Source organism: Desmodus rotundus, chromosome 4 (assembly GCF_022682495.2).
Source record: "Desmodus rotundus isolate HL8 chromosome 4, HLdesRot8A.1, whole genome shotgun sequence".
In the NCBI taxonomy this organism is placed as follows: domain Eukaryota; kingdom Metazoa; phylum Chordata; class Mammalia; order Chiroptera; family Phyllostomidae; genus Desmodus; species Desmodus rotundus.
In genome coordinates, this window is record NC_071390.1 from 8,194,370 (window position 1) to 8,213,406 (window position 19,037).

The 19,037-nt window shown below is 37.6% G+C and overlaps 1 protein-coding gene across 5 annotated transcripts; it reads left to right on the forward strand.

Annotated features, from left to right (window-relative positions):
- TIAL1 (TIA1 cytotoxic granule associated RNA binding protein like 1) lies at positions 1-17,985 on the forward strand. 5 transcript variants are annotated; one of them, XM_045191318.3, is made up of 13 exons: positions 16-541; positions 3,113-3,174; positions 6,477-6,573; positions 11,056-11,205; positions 11,435-11,489; positions 11,645-11,732; positions 13,645-13,720; positions 14,777-14,885; positions 15,200-15,295; positions 15,406-15,490; positions 15,754-15,877; positions 16,201-16,340; positions 17,605-17,985. In XM_045191318.3, the coding sequence occupies exons 3-13, from the start codon at positions 6,562-6,564 to the stop codon at positions 17,732-17,734; spliced, it is 1,065 nt and encodes a 354-aa protein (XP_045047253.1). In that variant the 5' UTR covers positions 16-541; positions 3,113-3,174; positions 6,477-6,561; the 3' UTR covers positions 17,735-17,985. The 5 variants fall into 5 exon arrangements, with proteins under 5 accessions (XP_024411311.1, XP_045047253.1, XP_053779380.1 ...); XM_053923405.2 differs by having other exon boundaries at positions 11,107-11,205; XM_024555543.2 differs by lacking the exon at positions 3,113-3,174 and having other exon boundaries at positions 1-541; positions 11,107-11,205.
- The last annotated feature ends 1,052 nt before the right edge of the window (positions 17,986-19,037 follow it).

The following is a 19,037-nucleotide window of genomic DNA, read 5'->3' on the forward strand; positions in this document are numbered from 1 at the left end:
CCAGAAGTCCTCTGGAGAAGTGCTTACCTCTCATTTCCAAGACCACAATTCCCAGAGATTTCAGTTTCACGGCGGTTGTCTCCTTACTCTATCTCTTCTTGCGCTGGCCTGGCTTCGACCGGCCAGGAGGCGCACAGCGACGACGTGACCCCTCGTAACCGGACACGGGGTTCCCTCAGCGGCCTTTCCCCCCCTCACTCAGTTATCCCCTTTGCAGGCCGTCGCGGCTGGCCTGAGCAGTGACCTGGCGGGCCGCGCCTGCGCTCTGCCCCGTTTCCTGCCTGGCTGGTGGCGGCAGCCATTTTGTTCATCCTCCTCCTCCTCCTGCTCCTCCTGGTTGGAGCGCAGTGTCCGGAGCAGGCTGGGGGGAGAGAACCCGAGAGCAGGGTTCGGTGCCTTTTCCTCTGATCCCATCTGGTGCCCGGAGTCCCCCTCCCCTTCCTCCCCACCCCCTCCCCTCCCCAACCCTGCCCTCCCCCTTGTCCCGGGATCACTCCGTCGCACCCACCATGATGGAAGACGACGGGCAGCCCCGGACTCTGTGAGTACCCGAGATGAGGGGTGCCTGGCGCCGAGAGGCCCGGGCACCGCGGGACTCTATGGGAGGGAGCAGGAGAGCGCGGCCGGAGCCAGGACTTCCGGCGGCTCCCTGGCCGGGGTAGCGGGGACGCGAAGTGCATTCCTCATTTGTCCCCTTTTCCTTGGGAAGGAAGCCGTCCCTTCCCCCTACAGACACTTCCTGGGGCCTGGGGCTTCTTTCGACCTTTTTCTCTCGCGCCCTTCTTTGCACACTTTTCCTAGGCTGGGTTTCTGCACAGCAGAGGCTGTCAGGCCCGGGAGAGGTCCTGCTCTGCTTGAGGGGCCCTGGGCTGGGCCGGGAGCTGTCCCCTTGGGGGCAGGGCCTGGTAGGGGTGGGACCGGGGGTGGGGCCGCATCCTGCGAGCCCCGAAGAATTAACACCCGTCCTCCGGGTCTCCTGCTCCATTCGCTCCCTGCTCTTCTCCCAAGCTAAGCTCTCGGAAGAAGCTGCACACTCTTCGGCGGCTCGAGCCCTTACTCTCTGCCCCCACGTGCCCCCGCCCACGCTGTCAGACACACTCGCCGAGCGCCCGCTACTTTTGAAGTGCAGAAGGGATGCCTCTGGCCGCGGGAGCATCTTTCCCTTCTTGGATAACGAAGTTTACTTCGAGCTCTGCCTACGCTAAACTGACAACCGGTTGTCAAACTGCATTTGCCCTTTTGCTGTTAACTCTTGTTAGTCTTTTCGTGTGTCGAGACCTTCAGATTGGATAAAATGATGTCTTTTTATCCACTATTCGTTGTGTGTCTTTTGAGCGCTTTTTTTTTTCTAGCTTGCTGTTGCTTTTTACCTGGAACCCAATCTAATGAATGAATTTCATCTTTCAACCGCTGATACGAGTTTCCTTCCTAATGAAGACTGATGACTCAGCATTTGATTCCTTTCCGGATAGTGTGTCCCTGCTTTCTTTTCCCTGCTTTTTTTTTTTTTTTTTAAGTCAGTAATTTCTAATTGAACATTTAAGTTGGGCACCGGCTTTCCTACCCTCTCGAAGCTCAACACACCCTCCAGTACAAGGAGTCAGATCGCTGCTTTGTTTTCTCTTGCCTCTGCCTGGTGGTAGGATCATAGGTCACCTGGCTCTGCTATTTAACGGGGAAATTGCTTTTTGGGGAGTAGATGAAGGTGGGTGGGAACTCAGGAAGTTTGACCAGCGTCTCATCTCTTTAGCCCTCCCAAAGAAAGTCCGCTCCGTAAAGCACATAGCTGTTCGACGTGATCCAGATTTTTGTTTTGTTTTCGCGGGGCTTGCACTTTTTCATTCCTACTTCTCTGTCTCACTAGAGCGTTTGCCATCCTGTTTTGAGAATCTGAGGCCAACTTAAGCACATCAAATGCTTGAATGAAAAACCTGCTTAGTGAACCTCTATTTGTTTTGTTCTGTCTTTCATTTCAGCCTTCTTTTCCCAGAAAAGAGAATTAGGACGAATTGAAATTTGTCTTTAACACCTCGTGGAGCCAAGGCCTGGTATTTAGTTAGCAATGTGTACTTGGGTGGAAGCATCTGGGAAAGCGGGATTTAGGGCCCAGCTAGCATGTATTTAAAAAAGATAAAAGTTACACTGTATCTAAAACTCTGAAATGTCATCATTGCATCATAATAGCTGCTGAATAATTGGTAGATGCTCATGGCATATTTCTCACTAACTGTCTGTTCCTTACGAGAAGAAATTCTTGTTTTTGCCATGCTAAATAATATGCTATTTCAATACTTTTAATTCATATACTTAACTGTCTTTGCATCTGCCTTGTCTTCATCTCCATCATACCTGAGACTTTCTCCAATAGACTGATAAGGTAACTTATTTGTCGCTTATTCATACCTCCAATTTCCTGGTTTTCTCTCAAACCCACTTACGGTGTCTGTGTTTACAGCTGTCTAGAATGGGGCGTGTATCCGCATATACTCTGTCTTCCTTTTCCTCCTCCCACTCTCCTCGTGGGAAGGGGTGTTTTTTTTTAGACAAAGACTGCTCCATCTTCCTAGGTCTTCCCCCTGCAGCACTTAGTTCACTGCCTGGAAATAAGAGGTATTCAAATATTTTACAATGATTATACTTCTTTTCATTGAATTAGTATTAAGTCCATTTTAAAAAATCTCCTGATGGTAGGCAGATATGACTGTCATCCGTACATGGTGCTGTCAGTTGACTTTTTATATATATATATACACATATATATATAAACCTTCAAGTGTAAAATTTTGAGGTAAAAGCAGATGTTTCACAACTGGGATTTTTTTTGGCCAGGTTTTAATTTAAAAAATGCATAGTAGTTTTTTTTTGTTTATTTTACATATTCTCAGAATTCTTTAGATACAAGTAACGTAATGAAAATTTTGAACTTGACTTTAGAAGTTGATATCTACTAGGGTTTTATTTTGTTTATGGAGCTCCTTTTATTTTACATTGTGACTATGGATTAGTTTTTCGAGTAGCTAGTATGTTTTAAAACAATGTACTCTTAATAAAGCTTATCTTAAACTGTTCCTTAAAATGCCTGTGTGTTACTAGTGAGGTTTTTTTCCTGCAGACACACACAAGCTAAGACATATGGTTCTATCATCAGAAAACAATATGGTGTTTATAGCCTAGGTAGGTCTTTAAATATTCATTACCTACAGTTTTACTAATTTATTTGATAGTATTTAAAGTGGTATAGAATTGCTTTGATGTTGAGCCTAAAGTTTTTCATATAGTTGCTTTAAAGGTCTGTTTTCTGATGCTCTCCGTTCTTAATTGACGTTTTAATTTGGGGGTAATATGACGTTTTATTGGGTAACTTGTGATCTAAAAGCACACAATCAAGACAGTGCCACGAGATACTGGTGTTGGAACGAGCCTGCCCGACACTGACCTCCTAGGACCCGCGGTTCAGACGAGTCGTGGGTCGCTCTGCATGCACTGATTGGAGCCGTGGTGTATCTGAGTCTAATACAGCATTAAATTACAACGGCGCTCCGTCGTAGTTTACGTACCCCTCTATCCGATGCACCGGAATGAGTGGGAACTGGATTTGGGAGTATACCGTGTTACTCATTGCCATCATTAAGGCTGTTCTTCCTGATCCTCAGTCAAAAGGAGGAAATAAAACAAAGTGTATAAACTCAAGAGCTAAGGGCAATAGCAGAAGAAAATACTATTAAATCCCATTATAAAATTGTCTTGCTATACCATGGATTTGGCGGTATTGTGGCTTTAATTAAGCTCTTCATTCAACTTAATTAATTATATTCTCTCTTCCTTTAAAATACATGTGTAAGTGTGCCAGTATGTCCCTTATCTAGTTGGTCAGTTCACCTGTACCTCCTGTACCTTTCCTGCACCCTGCCTCCTGCTTAAAATGAAATATTGACAATTGATTGATTCATTAGAGGCCCATTGAAGGGTATTTTTGCAAAATCTCTTATATAAGAACTTGTCAAGAACAAAAGCAAAAATGTTACCTTATAAAAATTTGGCTATAATATGTTTTGTGAAAGTGCTGGTAATTTCAGCGCTTGGTAGGGCTACTCTTTTCAGAATGAGAGCACATTCAATATTGAAAAAGTGTGATTTGTTTTTTCTCTGAAAGGCATGATGTTCTTAACTTAAAAATATGCCTGTTGGGACATAAGAAGTAGTTTGGCAATGTGAACTTTTGTCTACTGTGAAACTGCCAAGTTCTTGGTCTCAAATTGGATTTTAACCCTGACATTAGGGATAAAGGCATCATTTTCCATTTTTAATGCTTTAGTTCCTACAGTTCCTGTTCTTAGAAGACAAAATAGACCTAAGGTATGCCTTCTTTTTTTTCCTTGAGTTAAAAATCTTTTTGGAATTTCCTAAGTGTTTACTCTTTGAATTGACCTCTCAATACAAAAATTTTTCTTTTTGTGTTATTTTTATATATGTTTTTTAAGTAGAAATTTTATATTTAAACTTTACAACGTCTGACTGCTTCATAACCAGAACAGAAAGAAGTTTGCTGCCACAGAACTTTTAGTAGAGATATTTGAAAAATAGGAAACCTTAAAGTTAGGTTTTTCTATAAACATTTCATGCCATTTTTAACTTAGATTAACATTTTGCTCTTTGGCATGGGTTAATATATCTAAATGTGCCTCTAGAAATTCTTCAAAATCTGTAACTGCTTGGAAACAGGTTGACTGGAAATAAAGATCACATGAAACGCTAACAGCTTTAACTGTGACTGCCACAAATGGAGAGTAACTAATGCCCATGCAGCTTTTCCTGAGCAAGTCAAGTGTTTTAAACAGGAACGCCAATTTAAAACTATTTAAAATTTGTATATCGTAATGATCATTGTTTTAACTTTGTTATTTGTTAGCTTCAGTGTGTGAAAATTTGTTTTATCCACACCAATTCTTTTAAAAATCAGCTAACTAGCCTTGAGGTTAGATGAGTTAACACTTAGGAGATCAGGGTTACTCGTTCATTATCTTTATAGGTAGGTCTGCAAAAAAGAAGTTACTCCTTGCACACTTGCTCACAAACCCCTGTGAGTAAGAAAGGGACAGGCAGTTGTCTGGCTCGGTCATAATCCTACAGCCTGTCACTACTGCTGGAAAAAGTGTGCCCCTGCATGGCCTGCAAATGGGTCTGTTCTGATTGTGAGGGAAGAAGGGTGGCGAGGCTGGGCCTAAACCAGTTTGTCACTAGTTTAGTCTTACCTTTAAGTAACATTGGGTTTTAGAGCATGTAAATTAAAGGTATTAGCGCCCATTGCAATGAAATTCTTAGGTGAACTGGAAAATTGCTATTCATTCCCAATCAGTTAATTTTTTTAATTACACGTATCCTTACCTTTCCCAGTCTATTTTTCCCGTTCGAAGTGTTCCATCTTAAAGCAGTTTAATATGGTAATAAGTGATGCAAAGCTTATTTTGGTCTCAGTACTAAGTATCCAGATGTTATATATTAGGAAAATAAAAACTCGTATCCTTTTACCTTCCAGAAGAAACTGTTAATTTTTACAACTATTGTTTGCTCAATGAGGTTTGTAATAGGCAGCTTTTAAGAATTATACTCCGAGTACCAAAAAGACTTAAAAGTTTGAGAATTAAGTAAGCTAAATTAAAATAAATCTATGGCACAAGAGAAACCAAGGTGGTCATTTCTGGGTGGTGTTCTTTTTTTCCTTCTCTCTTTTTAAAGAGTTTATCTGGGTTTTAAATGTCTTGTACAAAATCTATATGTTCAATTTATAATTAAAAGAACAATCCCAATTATTTAAATATGCATAGTCAGAAGTAGACCTGTATTTGTCTTAAATTTTCTCTGAGTTTCTAAAGAAGTCTTTATATTTGCTTTATCTACATAAATGTGTATTTTGTTGATTTGGATGTGTTTTAGGCTAGGAAATTTTATTACTTTATTCTGCTCTTCTAAAACAAGACATAGCATCAATAGCAATTTTATTTATACTTTGGTTGGAGGTCTAAGATAAACTCACATTATAGTCCTTTATATCTAATAATCAAGTGTTTTGATTAATCATTTTATGTGTATGTGTGATACATTTTTTTTTTTGAGATACATTATTTTGAATTGTGTTTCATACCCTGAAATTGTAGTTACCTTGCGACTGGTTTAAATTACTGTTATTTTTATTAAAAAAATAAGATGAGAAAACAGTATGCTTTTGGTATGCAAGGTTACATTGATTCGTTCTTTATAAAGTGTTTTGAAGTGGTACTTTAGTGGCCTAAGACTGTTTGTTGCTTTCCTAAATAAGGATTAACCTTACTTTCATAGGATCAGGCTTAATTGGAAAATTTTTACTGAAGACAGAGCAAGTTAAAATGAACTAAAAGGTGATGTGTTAAATGATAACACGTTAGAGCCAAAGAAAAGAGCTGCAAGAAAATTACTGATGTTTTTGTTTTCTTGTCCAGATACGTAGGTAACCTCTCCAGAGATGTGACAGAAGTCCTTATCCTTCAGTTATTCAGTCAGATCGGACCCTGTAAAAGCTGTAAAATGATAACAGAGGTAAGATCTTCCCCGTTCCAGTGCTGACAGTGGGCATGATGTTCAACATTTTGAGATACATGAGTTGGTTTATATTATTTTAAAATAACTTTTTAAGCCTCAACTTATTCTGATGGAGAGATTTGTGTTTGTTGTGTTGACTTATACTTTGATCTGGCTGACAGTCTAGGTTTAGAATGGAGTTGTATTTGCGAAGACAACTTATCTCAGTGTTGACAAACTAGATGACATTTCATACAATGCAACAAGAGCGTTACGGCTTCAGATAGTGTGCGTTTAAGTGTAGGGACTGGGGTATGTGAAAGAACACTGGGCTAGTCTGTGCATAGTGCAGCACTGTGCATCTTGTGTGTTTTTAGTAAATACTAGTGACCGGGCAGCCTATCGTAGGTAGGAATTCAAACTGTTAGCATAATCATTTTGTTTTCCTTTTTTTCCAAAGAAAACTACTTCTGATACTTTTGTGGTTAGGACTCTGGCAGTATCCAGTGATGCTTGTGTTTCATTTTATTCTCTTCCTCTTTGTTTAATCAACACATTTTTTAGGATTATTTACTGTGCACCGGGTATTATGGTAAGTGCTAGGGAAAGAGTGGCGAATAAGTCTCTAGCCCCAGAGAGTATTACAGTCTAATAAGGGAGACAGAGGAGTTGATAGGCACTAATGATATAGGGTAATACATGCTGTGGAAGCAGTTTCAAGTGCTGTGGGAGCACATGATCCCAGCACAGTCTGAGGTCTAGAGAGGCTTCTCAGAAGAGTCAGTGTCTAGGCTGAAGCTGAAAAGGGGAGTAATGGAAACCAGCTAGAAAGGAATTAGAGGGAGGAGGGATTCCAGGTAGAGAGAGGAATGTTGATCTAGTCTGGTAGACAGAGTGGAAATGCTTGTGTGAGCAAGAGAGGGAAGGTAGAAATTGTAGCATGCTTGGGGTTTCCAGTGGATTGCGTCGTCCTAGAGATGCCGGGAGATGAGACAGGAGTGCTTGGTAGGGACCAGAAGCTGCTCAGGAGTTTGGTTATGTACTGAGACAGAGGGGAAGTGTGGAAAAACCTGTAAAGCAAATTGGCCTTTTGATTCTTTTTCCTAATGATCCTCATTGGTCTGTTCTGGTATATTATGTTTTCTCTCCTTCCTATCTGGTTATTTATTCTTTTTTTTTTTTTTTTCATTAATCAAAATTTATTTTGTGCTAGGCAATATTCAAAGCTGGGATTGTGAAGAGAATGAACCAGTTCTGTGATGAAGATGGGAGGGTTGGTGCTCTATGGGCTAGGTGGTGAAGGAAGGTGTCACCTCTTTGAGCTGAGACAGGAATAACAAAATAGTACTGTCTGTCAAGAGCCGGAAGCGTAGGGCATGGCAAATGCAAAGGTCTTGAGTTGGTAGTGAGCGTGGTGTGTCGGTGGGATCGAAATCAGAATAGCTGGAGGCTGGTGAGTGGGGGCAAGCATTGGGAAGTGAGTCTAAAGAGGTAGGTAGGCAGGGTTTGGAATCATACAGGGCAGTACAGTCCATGACAGAGACTGGATTTTACTCTGGGTGCACTGGGGTTTTAAGTAGGGTAATGCATTCTGGTGTGTATTTTTAAGTTACTCTATTTGGAGAATGACTGTGTGGAAAATGGATTGTGCAGGCAGGAGTGGAAAGAAGGAGTGGGTTTATTTCACTAGTCTAGGTGAGAGGTGATGTGGACTTGTTCTCTAGAATGGTAGCCATAAAAGCAGGTATATAAATTTGGGATACATTTTGGAGGTAGATACAATAGGACTCAGTTGGCTGTGGGACATAATGGAAAAGAAGACATCAGGAATGACCCTGAGATTCTTGTTTGTGCAGTTACATGGATGGTAATGCTGTTTATTTGCTAAAATGGGCATGACTGAGGGAGACGCAGGATGGGTGGGAGGAATGGTGGAATCAGGAACTTTGTTTCGCAGTGCTAAATTTAAGGTGTGCATTAGACAGCTAAACAGACTTTATGTGTAGCCAGTTGGATAAACTAGCTGGGAACTCTAGAAAGCCAGTGCTGGCGATACCAGCTTGCAGCAGTATTTGAGGCCATGGGGCTAGGTGGCATCTGGTTCCTAGATCAGAGGGAGTGCTGATGGAGAAGAGTGGGGGGCCCCTGGAGCATGCCAGTACTTTTAGACAGTTAGCATGAGTCCAGGAGGAAGGACTGCCTTTTGAAAGACCCGCCTTCCCCGCAAGAAACAAAAAAGCTAGAGAGTAGTGGCATATAAAGGAGAATATTTAAAGGAGGGCAGGGGAGTTGTCAACTGTTCTGAATTCTGCTTGAAAGTTGAGAGTAGGACAGGAAAGGGATCCCAGAGGAGGTGGCAGAGAGGTCATTGCTGACTTCAACGTGAATTTTCAGTTGGAGTGGGCGTGGGAGAGAATGGGATGTGAAACACTGGGAAGAGTCCCTTGAAAATTTTTGTGAAACATTTTATAAAGATTTAGTTTTTTTAAAAAAACCTGCAGGTACAGTCATTTTGAGAGGTAGAGGGATTTGAAATGAACTTTCAAAATTTATCCAAATGCTGCAACTCCCACACCTGAATTTGTAAATAGTTGTAAGACCTCATATCTCTCTGTCCTGACCTTTATGTCATCCAACAAAAATTGGTGAAAACAGTAGTTAAGGACACAGGTGATTTTTAGTGTCACTTGGCAGTGGTGTGAATGGGGAGCTTCCAAAGGCCATGAACTCTAGTAGAGACCGGGCATTTATTTTCCTTTCAAGCATTTCATTGCAGCATATGAAAAATTCTTTCTTTCCCTTAGTTTTATATTTTTTACTTTAGACTCTAGCTTTCCCTGTATACTATAATCAGTGTACATTATTCAGTCCAAGGCAAACATTACAAGTTTTTAATACACCTGCCAGCTGGGATGTGACCGAAATCAGTGGGGTCTTAGATGGGGTGCAGCGTGATGTGAGTGTATAGAATGTGCGCGCTGCGTTGAGCGGGTCTGGCCTGCTATCGCTTAGATGAACTTGAGTCAGTGTGCACGAGTAGACTGGTTCACCACAGCCTGTCGTTGCGGGTCTGCCACTGGGTGCCTGTCCTTCTGCCGCAGGCATCAGTGTTTTCCTCGGACAGCGGACAGCGCAGGGCAGGAGAGGTGGCACTGAAATTGACGAGCACCGTTCTAGCTTATTTCCCTTTAAAACCCTTTCTTCAAGGACTGTTACCAGTAAACGTTAACTTTTTTACAAGAGGAATCTAAGCGCAGTTTTTACTTGGAGTCTTTTGCCCCATTTTCTTTCTCTTAATTTTTACGAACAGCGCCACGTGGCTATGACAGTAGGGTTTTGTGTGGGAGCCCATAGTTTTCTTGTCGGTATTAATGATCATACTTTTCTTCCCCCTCAAGGATATGCCTCTGGTTGCTCCGCCACTATTGTTTTATATGGCTTATTTTGGATTTTTCTTCTAAAACTTTCCTGGAGTGAGAAACAGTGGTTGTTGAAAAAAGATCTTTATTTTATCTGGTATTTTTATCTTTTGTAAGTGCAACTAGAATTCCACATTTTAAATATTATTTTTTTAGGGCATTTTACCTGAACCATGATGAATGTTTTTAACCTTACGTAAAAATATATATTTGTACAGTTGTGTAGCTCTCCGATATAGGGTGCAGTTTCATAAAATTTACTTTCATTTGGGTTTTTAGATGATAGAGTTACTATAACAGTAGTACTACTTTCTCAGTGTCTTTCTAAATACTTAATTTGCCAATTACTGTTGAGCATAAGGTAGAATATATTTAATAAAGATTTCTTGGCAGTGCTTTTGTGATATAAAATTGTAGCTTTGTCCTGAAATATTTTATTCAAAGACATTTTTAGAATTTTTTTTCTCAATCACTGGTGTGTTTTCCTGGTCTTTGAAGACCAAATTCAAAAGTATATAGAATCTCCAGTACATTAAAATATTTGGAAAGATAGGGAATTCGTTTCAATAGCTTGTTATCTGAACTTTTTCAGGTTTTATTCTCATTCCTTTCTGATCTATAAAAAGTAGATAATCTCGTCTCATGTGGTGCTAGTCAGGAGTAAAGTTTGTAAAGTTCGTTCATTTCTGTATTTTTTATAGTCATGGCCTACAGTTAATGAAGGATTATGATGCATAAATAGAATTCATCCTTTTGAAAATAATGTTGGGAGAGAAGAGCAGTGGTAAGGAAGTAGTCCTCCTCCATCAACTCCGAACCTGAGGTTTCGTTTGGTCTAGTATAATATTGTCATACTTATATTTATCATACTTCACCGGGATTCTGTATTTTGATTTAGTACTGATAGTCATGCTTCTATACTGCTTTGATAGTCCCATTGGAGTACAGCAGTATCCCGAGATGTAAAGTCAGGTCTAGCTCTAAATCTTGTTGATAAAGTGTTAGGCTTTCATAAGCTTATGCAATCTCATCTGTACATTCCTAGCTATCAGTAATGTTTTTTCCTGGATTTTCTTCTCAGCAACCCGATAGCAGAAGGGTCAACTCTTCTGTTGGATTTTCTGTTTTGCAGCATACAAGCAATGACCCATATTGCTTTGTGGAATTTTATGAACACAGAGATGCAGCTGCTGCATTAGCTGCTATGAATGGGAGAAAAATTTTGGGAAAGGTAAGATAAGAGAATGATTATATGAGTATATGTATTTGCATGTCAAACTAGTTGGTATTCCTTCTTAGCAAGTTTTTAAATGAATATTCAGCTCTGCTGAGTGATGGTTTTGCTTTATTCAGCCTAGTGCTTTTACAAATATTATCCTGCTTGATAAATGATTTTAAAGTGGTGGTATTATTTTTAATGACATGTCTAATAATTGTATTAAATATAATCTTTATTTTAGGAGGTCAAAGTAAACTGGGCAACAACACCAAGTAGCCAGAAAAAAGATACTTCCAGTAAGTACTCCTGCTGCATTTTACTGTGGAAGAGTTCTGAAATTACCTTGGCAGCACTACCAGCTTAAATAGGGTTTTTCTTCCCTTAGTGTTGCCTGTAAAAGGTTTAGCAGCTGGCTTCTTAAGTATTTGATTACCAAATGCTTTGATTTCAGATCACTTCCATGTGTTTGTTGGGGATTTGAGTCCAGAAATTACAACAGAAGATATCAAATCAGCATTTGCCCCCTTTGGTAAAATATCGTAAGTATCATACTTAATATTATACTCAATAGTGACAGGCAAAATTGTGTATGATTAACTTGTATTAGAATTAAGATTTTCTTTCTCTAGTTAGTGTGATTTTTTTGTTTGTTTCGTTATTTTTGATTAGTAGATGTTGTTGAAAATGTTAACGTCATTTTACTGTTTTGGGGTCTTGTTTTTATCTAATCCTCTGTATAAGATGTTTAAAATTGTTAAGTGATTCTGTTTGTTATCTTTGAAGCAGATGTTTGGGTGGTAAAAACTATTATAAAGTTCAACTATTGTCAAATGTTTTTAATATTTGGTGGTTAAGGATAATGGGTTAACCAAAAATAAATGTGATTTATACTGTGTATTAAACTTTTTATAAGTGGGGGAAAATAGATAAATCCTTGGGGATATTGTGGTTAAGTTGGAAATATGTATGTTTAATTATAATGATAAATGTGTTTTACTATTTTAGCTGAAAAGTAGTACTGTTATAGTGTTAAGATGTTTCAATGTCTGAACCATAAATTTGGGATTAATTAGTAGTTTGGGGGGTGGGGTTGTTTTTTCTGTTTTGTTTTTTTTGTTGGTGGTATTTTATTCTGCTAGTTAGGGCCCATATGTGGTTTGATTTTTAACAAAGTGTCTGCTGAAATGTCACTGTATGTTACTTGATCAAATATGTTGGAAAATTAAAAATGCTTATGATTCTATAAAATGTTTATCCTAATTTATCTTTTGATTAAGATCCGCTTATTTTATGTATTTCCTGTAGATGTAAATTAAGTGTTCTAATACTACTTTACAGGAATATGTTTCAACTAAGAACAACAATATTTTTCTGTGTACAATTTGTTGTTCTATAGTTTTAATTTATTTGAAAGAAAGATTTAATTCTTAATTTTCTATTTTGATATTTGCTTTGCTTTTTAATCTTTAAATGTGGTAAGTAGTACTGTTTTAAAAATCAGTATAAAAAATAATACAGGTTGCTGTTTTTCAATCTTTATTTATACCTGAGACCTGCAGTTTTTCTAAAGTCCAAGTCACAATTAAAAGTAATAGCATTCTGGTTATTTTGCAGAATTGCTCATAAGAATGGACAGGATCTTGAAGGCTAACTGCAAGGAACTGTGCACACTGGAACTCAGTTGTAGATTTTTTTCTCATTTCTATTTATTCTTATTATACATTATTTATATATACATATTTTAGTATTTACATTTTAACATTCTATATTCAGTGGAGTTCTATATTTCCAATCATTTTAACTTACTCACTAAAATTTCTGTGTAAATTTGTTGTTTTCGTACTGGTGTGCTTAGCATTGTTGTTAGTTTTTTATTCTCCTTTCTTAAATTTCTGAAAATGTCAATTTTTCAAAATTTACAGCTGCCCAAACTCCAAAATGATGATAGAGAATTGACCAAGAAAAATAAAGAAATCTGTTAACAGGCCATGTATGCCTTTTTAATTCCTATTTTTTCCTCTTTTTCAATTTTTTAATATTTCATATATTTTGTATCACTAGGCAGAAGACATTTAACTATTTAGAGATTGCATGGTAAAGTAGTTAGCATTGTTACAGTAATTTATAGAATCAGTAAACCTTAGAGGACACTAGCCAATAGAGTATTAGAAAAGGAAACTATTGTTCCTATTAATCTTCAGATTTGAGCATTTAGTTTAGAAAGCACAGGCTATTTGATTAGGTTGCATGTTTATTACATGTTTTTGTCCTACTGCTTTTTTCTAACAGGTAAAGAAGCGTTAGGGAGAGTTCAGGAATGGCTGTAGTTAAATAGGGCTAACTGAAATTTTATTTAAAAAAATGCTCACAATACAGTGTGTGTGGTTCCTTTTAGTTTTTATTTTGAGAATAACTCTTACTTCCCTCATTTAGCTGTGCTTCTTTCCACAGGGATGCCCGAGTAGTTAAAGACATGGCAACTGGAAAATCCAAAGGCTATGGTTTTGTATCTTTTTATAACAAACTGGTACGTTCTTTCAACTCAAATTTAATACAAAATTTAGTCATTAATTAATCTGAAACTTGAGTATTCTGAGATGTTAACAACAAACAGCTTTGATGTAGTTTTTTGGGTTTTAATAATAGAGTATAATTCACTCTTTTTCCACAAGCTTGGAAATAAATAGCTGGTTATCAGGAAGAGTATCAGAGCTGCCTTTGTGCACTGGTGAGGGTAAGATAGAATGCTGAGAGCAGATTACGTAAATGAAAATTGAAACAGTTCATCTTGATTTTTTTAAGAAAGAGGTGCTAAGATATCTAAGCATTTGCATTAACTATAACATCAGATAGAGATAAAGTGGGCTTTATTAGCATTTTAGAACTGTTTCTAAATTCAACTTAAATTACCTGCATTTTATTGAAGCAGTCAGGTAAAGGATAGGAGTCATACATGTACTTTGCTTAGATTCATTGCAAATTCAAATAAATTCTGAGAGTCTAAACTCATTTTTTATTGGCAGTTATTTTGTAGCATTCTACAACAATGCAGAGACTTCTGTTTTAAAATGAGTTTTTAATCTGTGTTATAGTTACAATCCATCGCTACTAGAATGTATATATTTGGGGGGTAGGTTATTTAGGCCTTAACATTATGGTCTAATATATATGTTCAGTAAAAGTTTTTATATGTTCTTCAGTAAAAGTTACGTTACAAATAATCCGTAAAATTAAGATACTTGGGGGGAAAAAACTGTCTTAATCTGATTTCCTTTTTTTTTTCTTTTTCTTTTTTTGTAATCAATGGGATTGTGATGTGTTTCTTGCACATTTGAATTATGATAAGTTTCCCTGATGCTTAACTGCTGTCCTGGTATTTTGAAATCTATAAATAATAATAGCTTTTATGAATCATTTGATTTAAATAATTTTCTTGTGGTACTAGTTCAGTTTTGTTTAGGATGCCTAGTGAATTCATTTACTGATAAGATTTACTGGATCCAACAGTTCCAGCATTTTATTTCATCTTACTGGGTATATGCACCATTATTTTCTGTTTGTAAGTGCTCTTTCTTTTCCATAGGATGCAGAAAATGCAATCGTGCATATGGGAGGTCAGTGGTTGGGTGGTCGTCAAATCAGAACCAACTGGGCCACACGTAAACCACCTGCACCTAAAAGTACACAAGAAAGTAAGATATGTCTACTATATACATTGAAATTATGACTACTTCACAAAATTATGTATTAGTATAGTCTTAATTTCTTAAAAATTTCATTAGCATTGCAAGACTCATTTCATCTTGAGTATAATTGTCTGAAAATCATTGGGCTTTGATATAAGTGAGTTTGGAGCTGTGAACCAGCTGATACTCTAGATGAAATCACAATATCAAGAAAAAAAATTCCATTTTTTCCCCAAATGGGGCATACCTTACTAAAATACAGTAGTCAGTTTTATAACGCTGTGCAGCCATCAACATTCTTGCTCTCTCTGTGCGTATAGATAACACTAAGCAGCTGAGATTTGAAGATGTAGTAAACCAGTCAAGTCCAAAAAATTGTACTGTGTACTGTGGAGGAATTGCTTCTGGGCTAACAGGTATAGTGTTTGGTTTTCTAACCTCCTCCTCTGTGGAGCTTCATCAGCATTGGTACCAATTTCACGGTAAATGTGAGCCTTAAGTCGTTCTGTATGTTTTTGTTTTTCAGATCAACTTATGAGGCAAACATTCTCCCCATTTGGACAAATCATGGAAATAAGAGTTTTTCCAGAGAAGGGCTATTCATTTGTCAGGTAAAATTTTACTTGCAATACTGTTACTCTTGCATGTGATCCATTCCTTTCGGTTGTGTTAGTTGATCCCCCCAGGTATCAGAGTTTGTTTTGTTAGTACTTCTCTGCAATGTAGAACTTTAAACTACCCACATAATGTACTCTAGGGTACTGGTACCAAGGTGGTGCTTGGTGCTTGTAAACCAACGAGTGTCGGTTATTTATTGTGTTAAGTCCTTTAAAAAAAAAAAAAAAAAGACAAAACCTTACTGTTTTTCTCTTAGATTTTCAACCCATGAGAGTGCAGCCCATGCCATTGTTTCGGTGAACGGCACTACTATCGAAGGACATGTTGTTAAATGCTATTGGGGTAAAGAATCTCCTGATATGACTAAAAACTTCCAACAGGTAATTCGATTTTTCACAGCACTTTTTACGGTTTCTATCTTACATGTCTACATAAATGCTTTAGAAACTGTGAAACAAATAAGGCATATATCTGCTTTCAGTTGATTTTATTAATGCTATTTCAAAAGTGATTATTTTGTGGTATTAACTGAATCTTAATACTTTCTTTTCGCAGGTGTCACCACCCCAATAAACTTAGACAATGATAAATAACAGAGTCCTATTCACATCAGGGTGCTTAGTTTTTCTCTTCCTTGTCTCCCACTTTCTTCAAATACTGTATTCTTACCTGTTCCCTAAAACAGCAATTTGCTTTGTCCTAGGTTGACTATAGTCAGTGGGGCCAGTGGAGCCAAGTTTATGGAAACCCACAGCAGTACGGACAGTATATGGCAAACGGGTGGCAAGTGCCGCCTTACGGAGTATATGGGCAACCGTGGAATCAGCAAGGATTTGGAGTAGAGTAAGTTTGGGTTTTTCCAGTGTAAAAACAGATATGGTTCTGACAAAAGAAGTAAAAAAGGGTGTTTTCCTGGGGAGAATCTATTTAAATTAAATACACTGAACTACTTGGAATTATAAGCATTTTAGAAATCTTATGAAAAATGATTCATGATGCTAAATTTGTTTCTTATTGCCTAGGTGAAAAGAGAGGGTGGGGTAACATTTGGTGTGTCCTACTACTCTATAAGCAGTTGGTAGAATTTGATTTAATTTCTGACATACTATTTTATCTACTTATTTTTGTATGGAGAAGGTTTTTGTCTAGATAGGTTCAGAAATTTAATGATTTATACCTGTTGGCTTGTGTGAGAAGTCTGAAAGAGTTATCTGATTAAAAAAAGGAGCTTGCTTCCCTGGCTGGGTTGCTTAGTTGGTTAGAGCGGGATCCCTACGAGCCAAGGTTGCAGATTTGACACCCAGTCAGGGCATGTATAAGAATCAACCAGTGAATGTGGAAAGAAGCAGAACAACAAATAGATGTTTCTCTCTCTTTTTTCCCTCTCTCTTCTAAAAATAAATAAATAGAAAATTTTAAAAATAGCTTGTTTATTTTCTTTGTTCCTAGAGTGGGCTGGTCCCATGTACTTTTATCCCCTTAGGTCAGCCTGTTTGATCCTTCTACCTTTATTTTCACTCATTCCTTCTACTTTCTGTTTTCAACATGAAGTTGTATTTTTAAAATTTCTTGTAGTTTTATAATACCGTGTGCAGGTAGATGATGTGTTGAATCATTTTTTAAAAAATATTTTATTTATTTACTTTATTTAGAGAGAGGGGAAGGAAGGGAGAGAGAGAAGGAGAGAAACATAATACGTGGTTGCCTCTCACGTGCCCCTCACTGGGGAGCTGGCTCGCAACCCAGGCATGTGCCCTGACTGGGAATCGAACTGGTGACCCTTTGGTTCTCAGGCCTGTGCTCAATCCACTGAGCCACACCAGCCAGGGCTCATTTTGTCATTTTTTAAAAAATTACTTTTGAGATACTCTTCAGAGAAGTCATTGTGTTAAGTTGTGGTTATTAACAAAAATTTAAGACCGATATGGTAGTATGTATTCTACATATATGGCTATGTATCGTGGGTTTGTGGGGGTTTTTTTGCTCTTTATTATAGATTTGATGATTTCTTGTCTATTCTGTGATTTTGCTCTGCTTGATTTTTATATAAATGTATAGATAATTTTTCCTTTGTGTTTGCTGAAGATTTTCCTTTTTCTTTTCTAAGTCAATCACCTTCTGCTGCTTGGATGGGTGGATTTGGTGCTCAGCCTCCCCAAGGACAAGCTCCTCCCCCCCCTGTAATACCTCCTCCTAACCAAGCTGGATATGGTATGGCAAGTTACCAAACACAGTGAGCTGGGACTCTAAACACAATTGTAATTCATGATAGCTTCAGTTTCCTGTGACACTCTGAAGACATGGAAGTAGACATCGGAAAATGAAAATATTTATTTTAAAAATTGAAATGTTTGGAACCTTTAGCACAGCTTTGCTTTGGTGAAGGACACATGTCTTCTAGTTCTGCCTTTTTAAGTTTTTGTTCATGATGGATATGAACATGATTTTTCTTTGTGTACAAAAACTAAAATAAAGTCAATAAAGACAATTCTGACTACAAATTTTGATATAATAGGAAAATGGGTAATACATTTTGATTATTAGATACTATTCCATTTTTATCTTGCTGTTCAGTATTTTAACTCACTGTTTTTAAAAGAGCGAAAAAAGGGAGGATCGTGAACAGCTGGGAGTCACATGTAAGTTCATCCTGAACCTTGGTATTCCCCTCCCCTACCCTGAGGTGGACCACATTTGAAGTCAGCAGGAAAAAAATTCTATTGAGAAGAAATGCGTGGAGAGTCGCTTTGGAGAAAGTACTTTATGCTTAAAAAAACTGAAGCCAGACTGATAAAGAAATTTCGCAACCTAAATAAGGAACAGCATTGAGTTACTTGAGCAAATATTGGTGGTCCACATTAAGACATATTTTTAAGAAGTGTTAATTATTAAAACTGTAGTAAATTACATTTCATTTGTGGGGGGGGAAATTCCAAGTATGGTGTTTGTATTAAAGTCAGACATTCATACTTGTGCTTTTACATGAAGTTTAAATGATATACATTGTAAATATTAACTACAGTGTTTAAAAAGCATGCTTCACCATAGAAGTAGCAATGTAATTATTTGAAGTAACACTTAACACACTCCACTGCATTGAATGCAATGGATTGATGAGAATGTTTAAGACTGACATTTCCAAGGTTGGCTACTATGTAAAATTAAAATTATACAAATTACTATACAGAAAAAGCCTTAATTTTAATTTCATACAAATCTTTGATGCATTAGTACATTTTAAAATGTCATCGGAAATTAGATTGTTTTCTTTGATTTTTTTTTCCTTTGCTTTACATCACTTGGTATGTAAATACCTTGATTAAAACCTTATAAACCATTTCAAGGTTCCTATAAATTGTATAATACAAGTGTTTTTTACAAATCTTGGGGTGTTTTTTAAAATTAGATATATTTTACCCAAGAATTTTTTAAATAAGATTGCTAAAACATTAGACCATTCAGTGTACCAATTTATAATTGGATATTCAGCTTAAAGTACACAGAGGTGTGACTTGTATTTTTAATTAGGCGATTTTTCTT

Bases quoted from the DNA above. Each gene is read 5' to 3' on its own strand.
- TIAL1 (XM_024555542.2), top strand. From the start codon at position 510: ATGATGGAAGACGACGGGCAGCCCCGGACTCT. The intron at 15,296-15,405 runs GTATAGTGTTTG...TTTGTTTTTCAG, and splicing joins AATTGCTTCTGGGCTAACAG to ATCAACTTATGAGGCAAACA. The intron at 15,491-15,753 runs GTAAAATTTTAC...TTTTTCTCTTAG, and splicing joins AAGGGCTATTCATTTGTCAG to ATTTTCAACCCATGAGAGTG.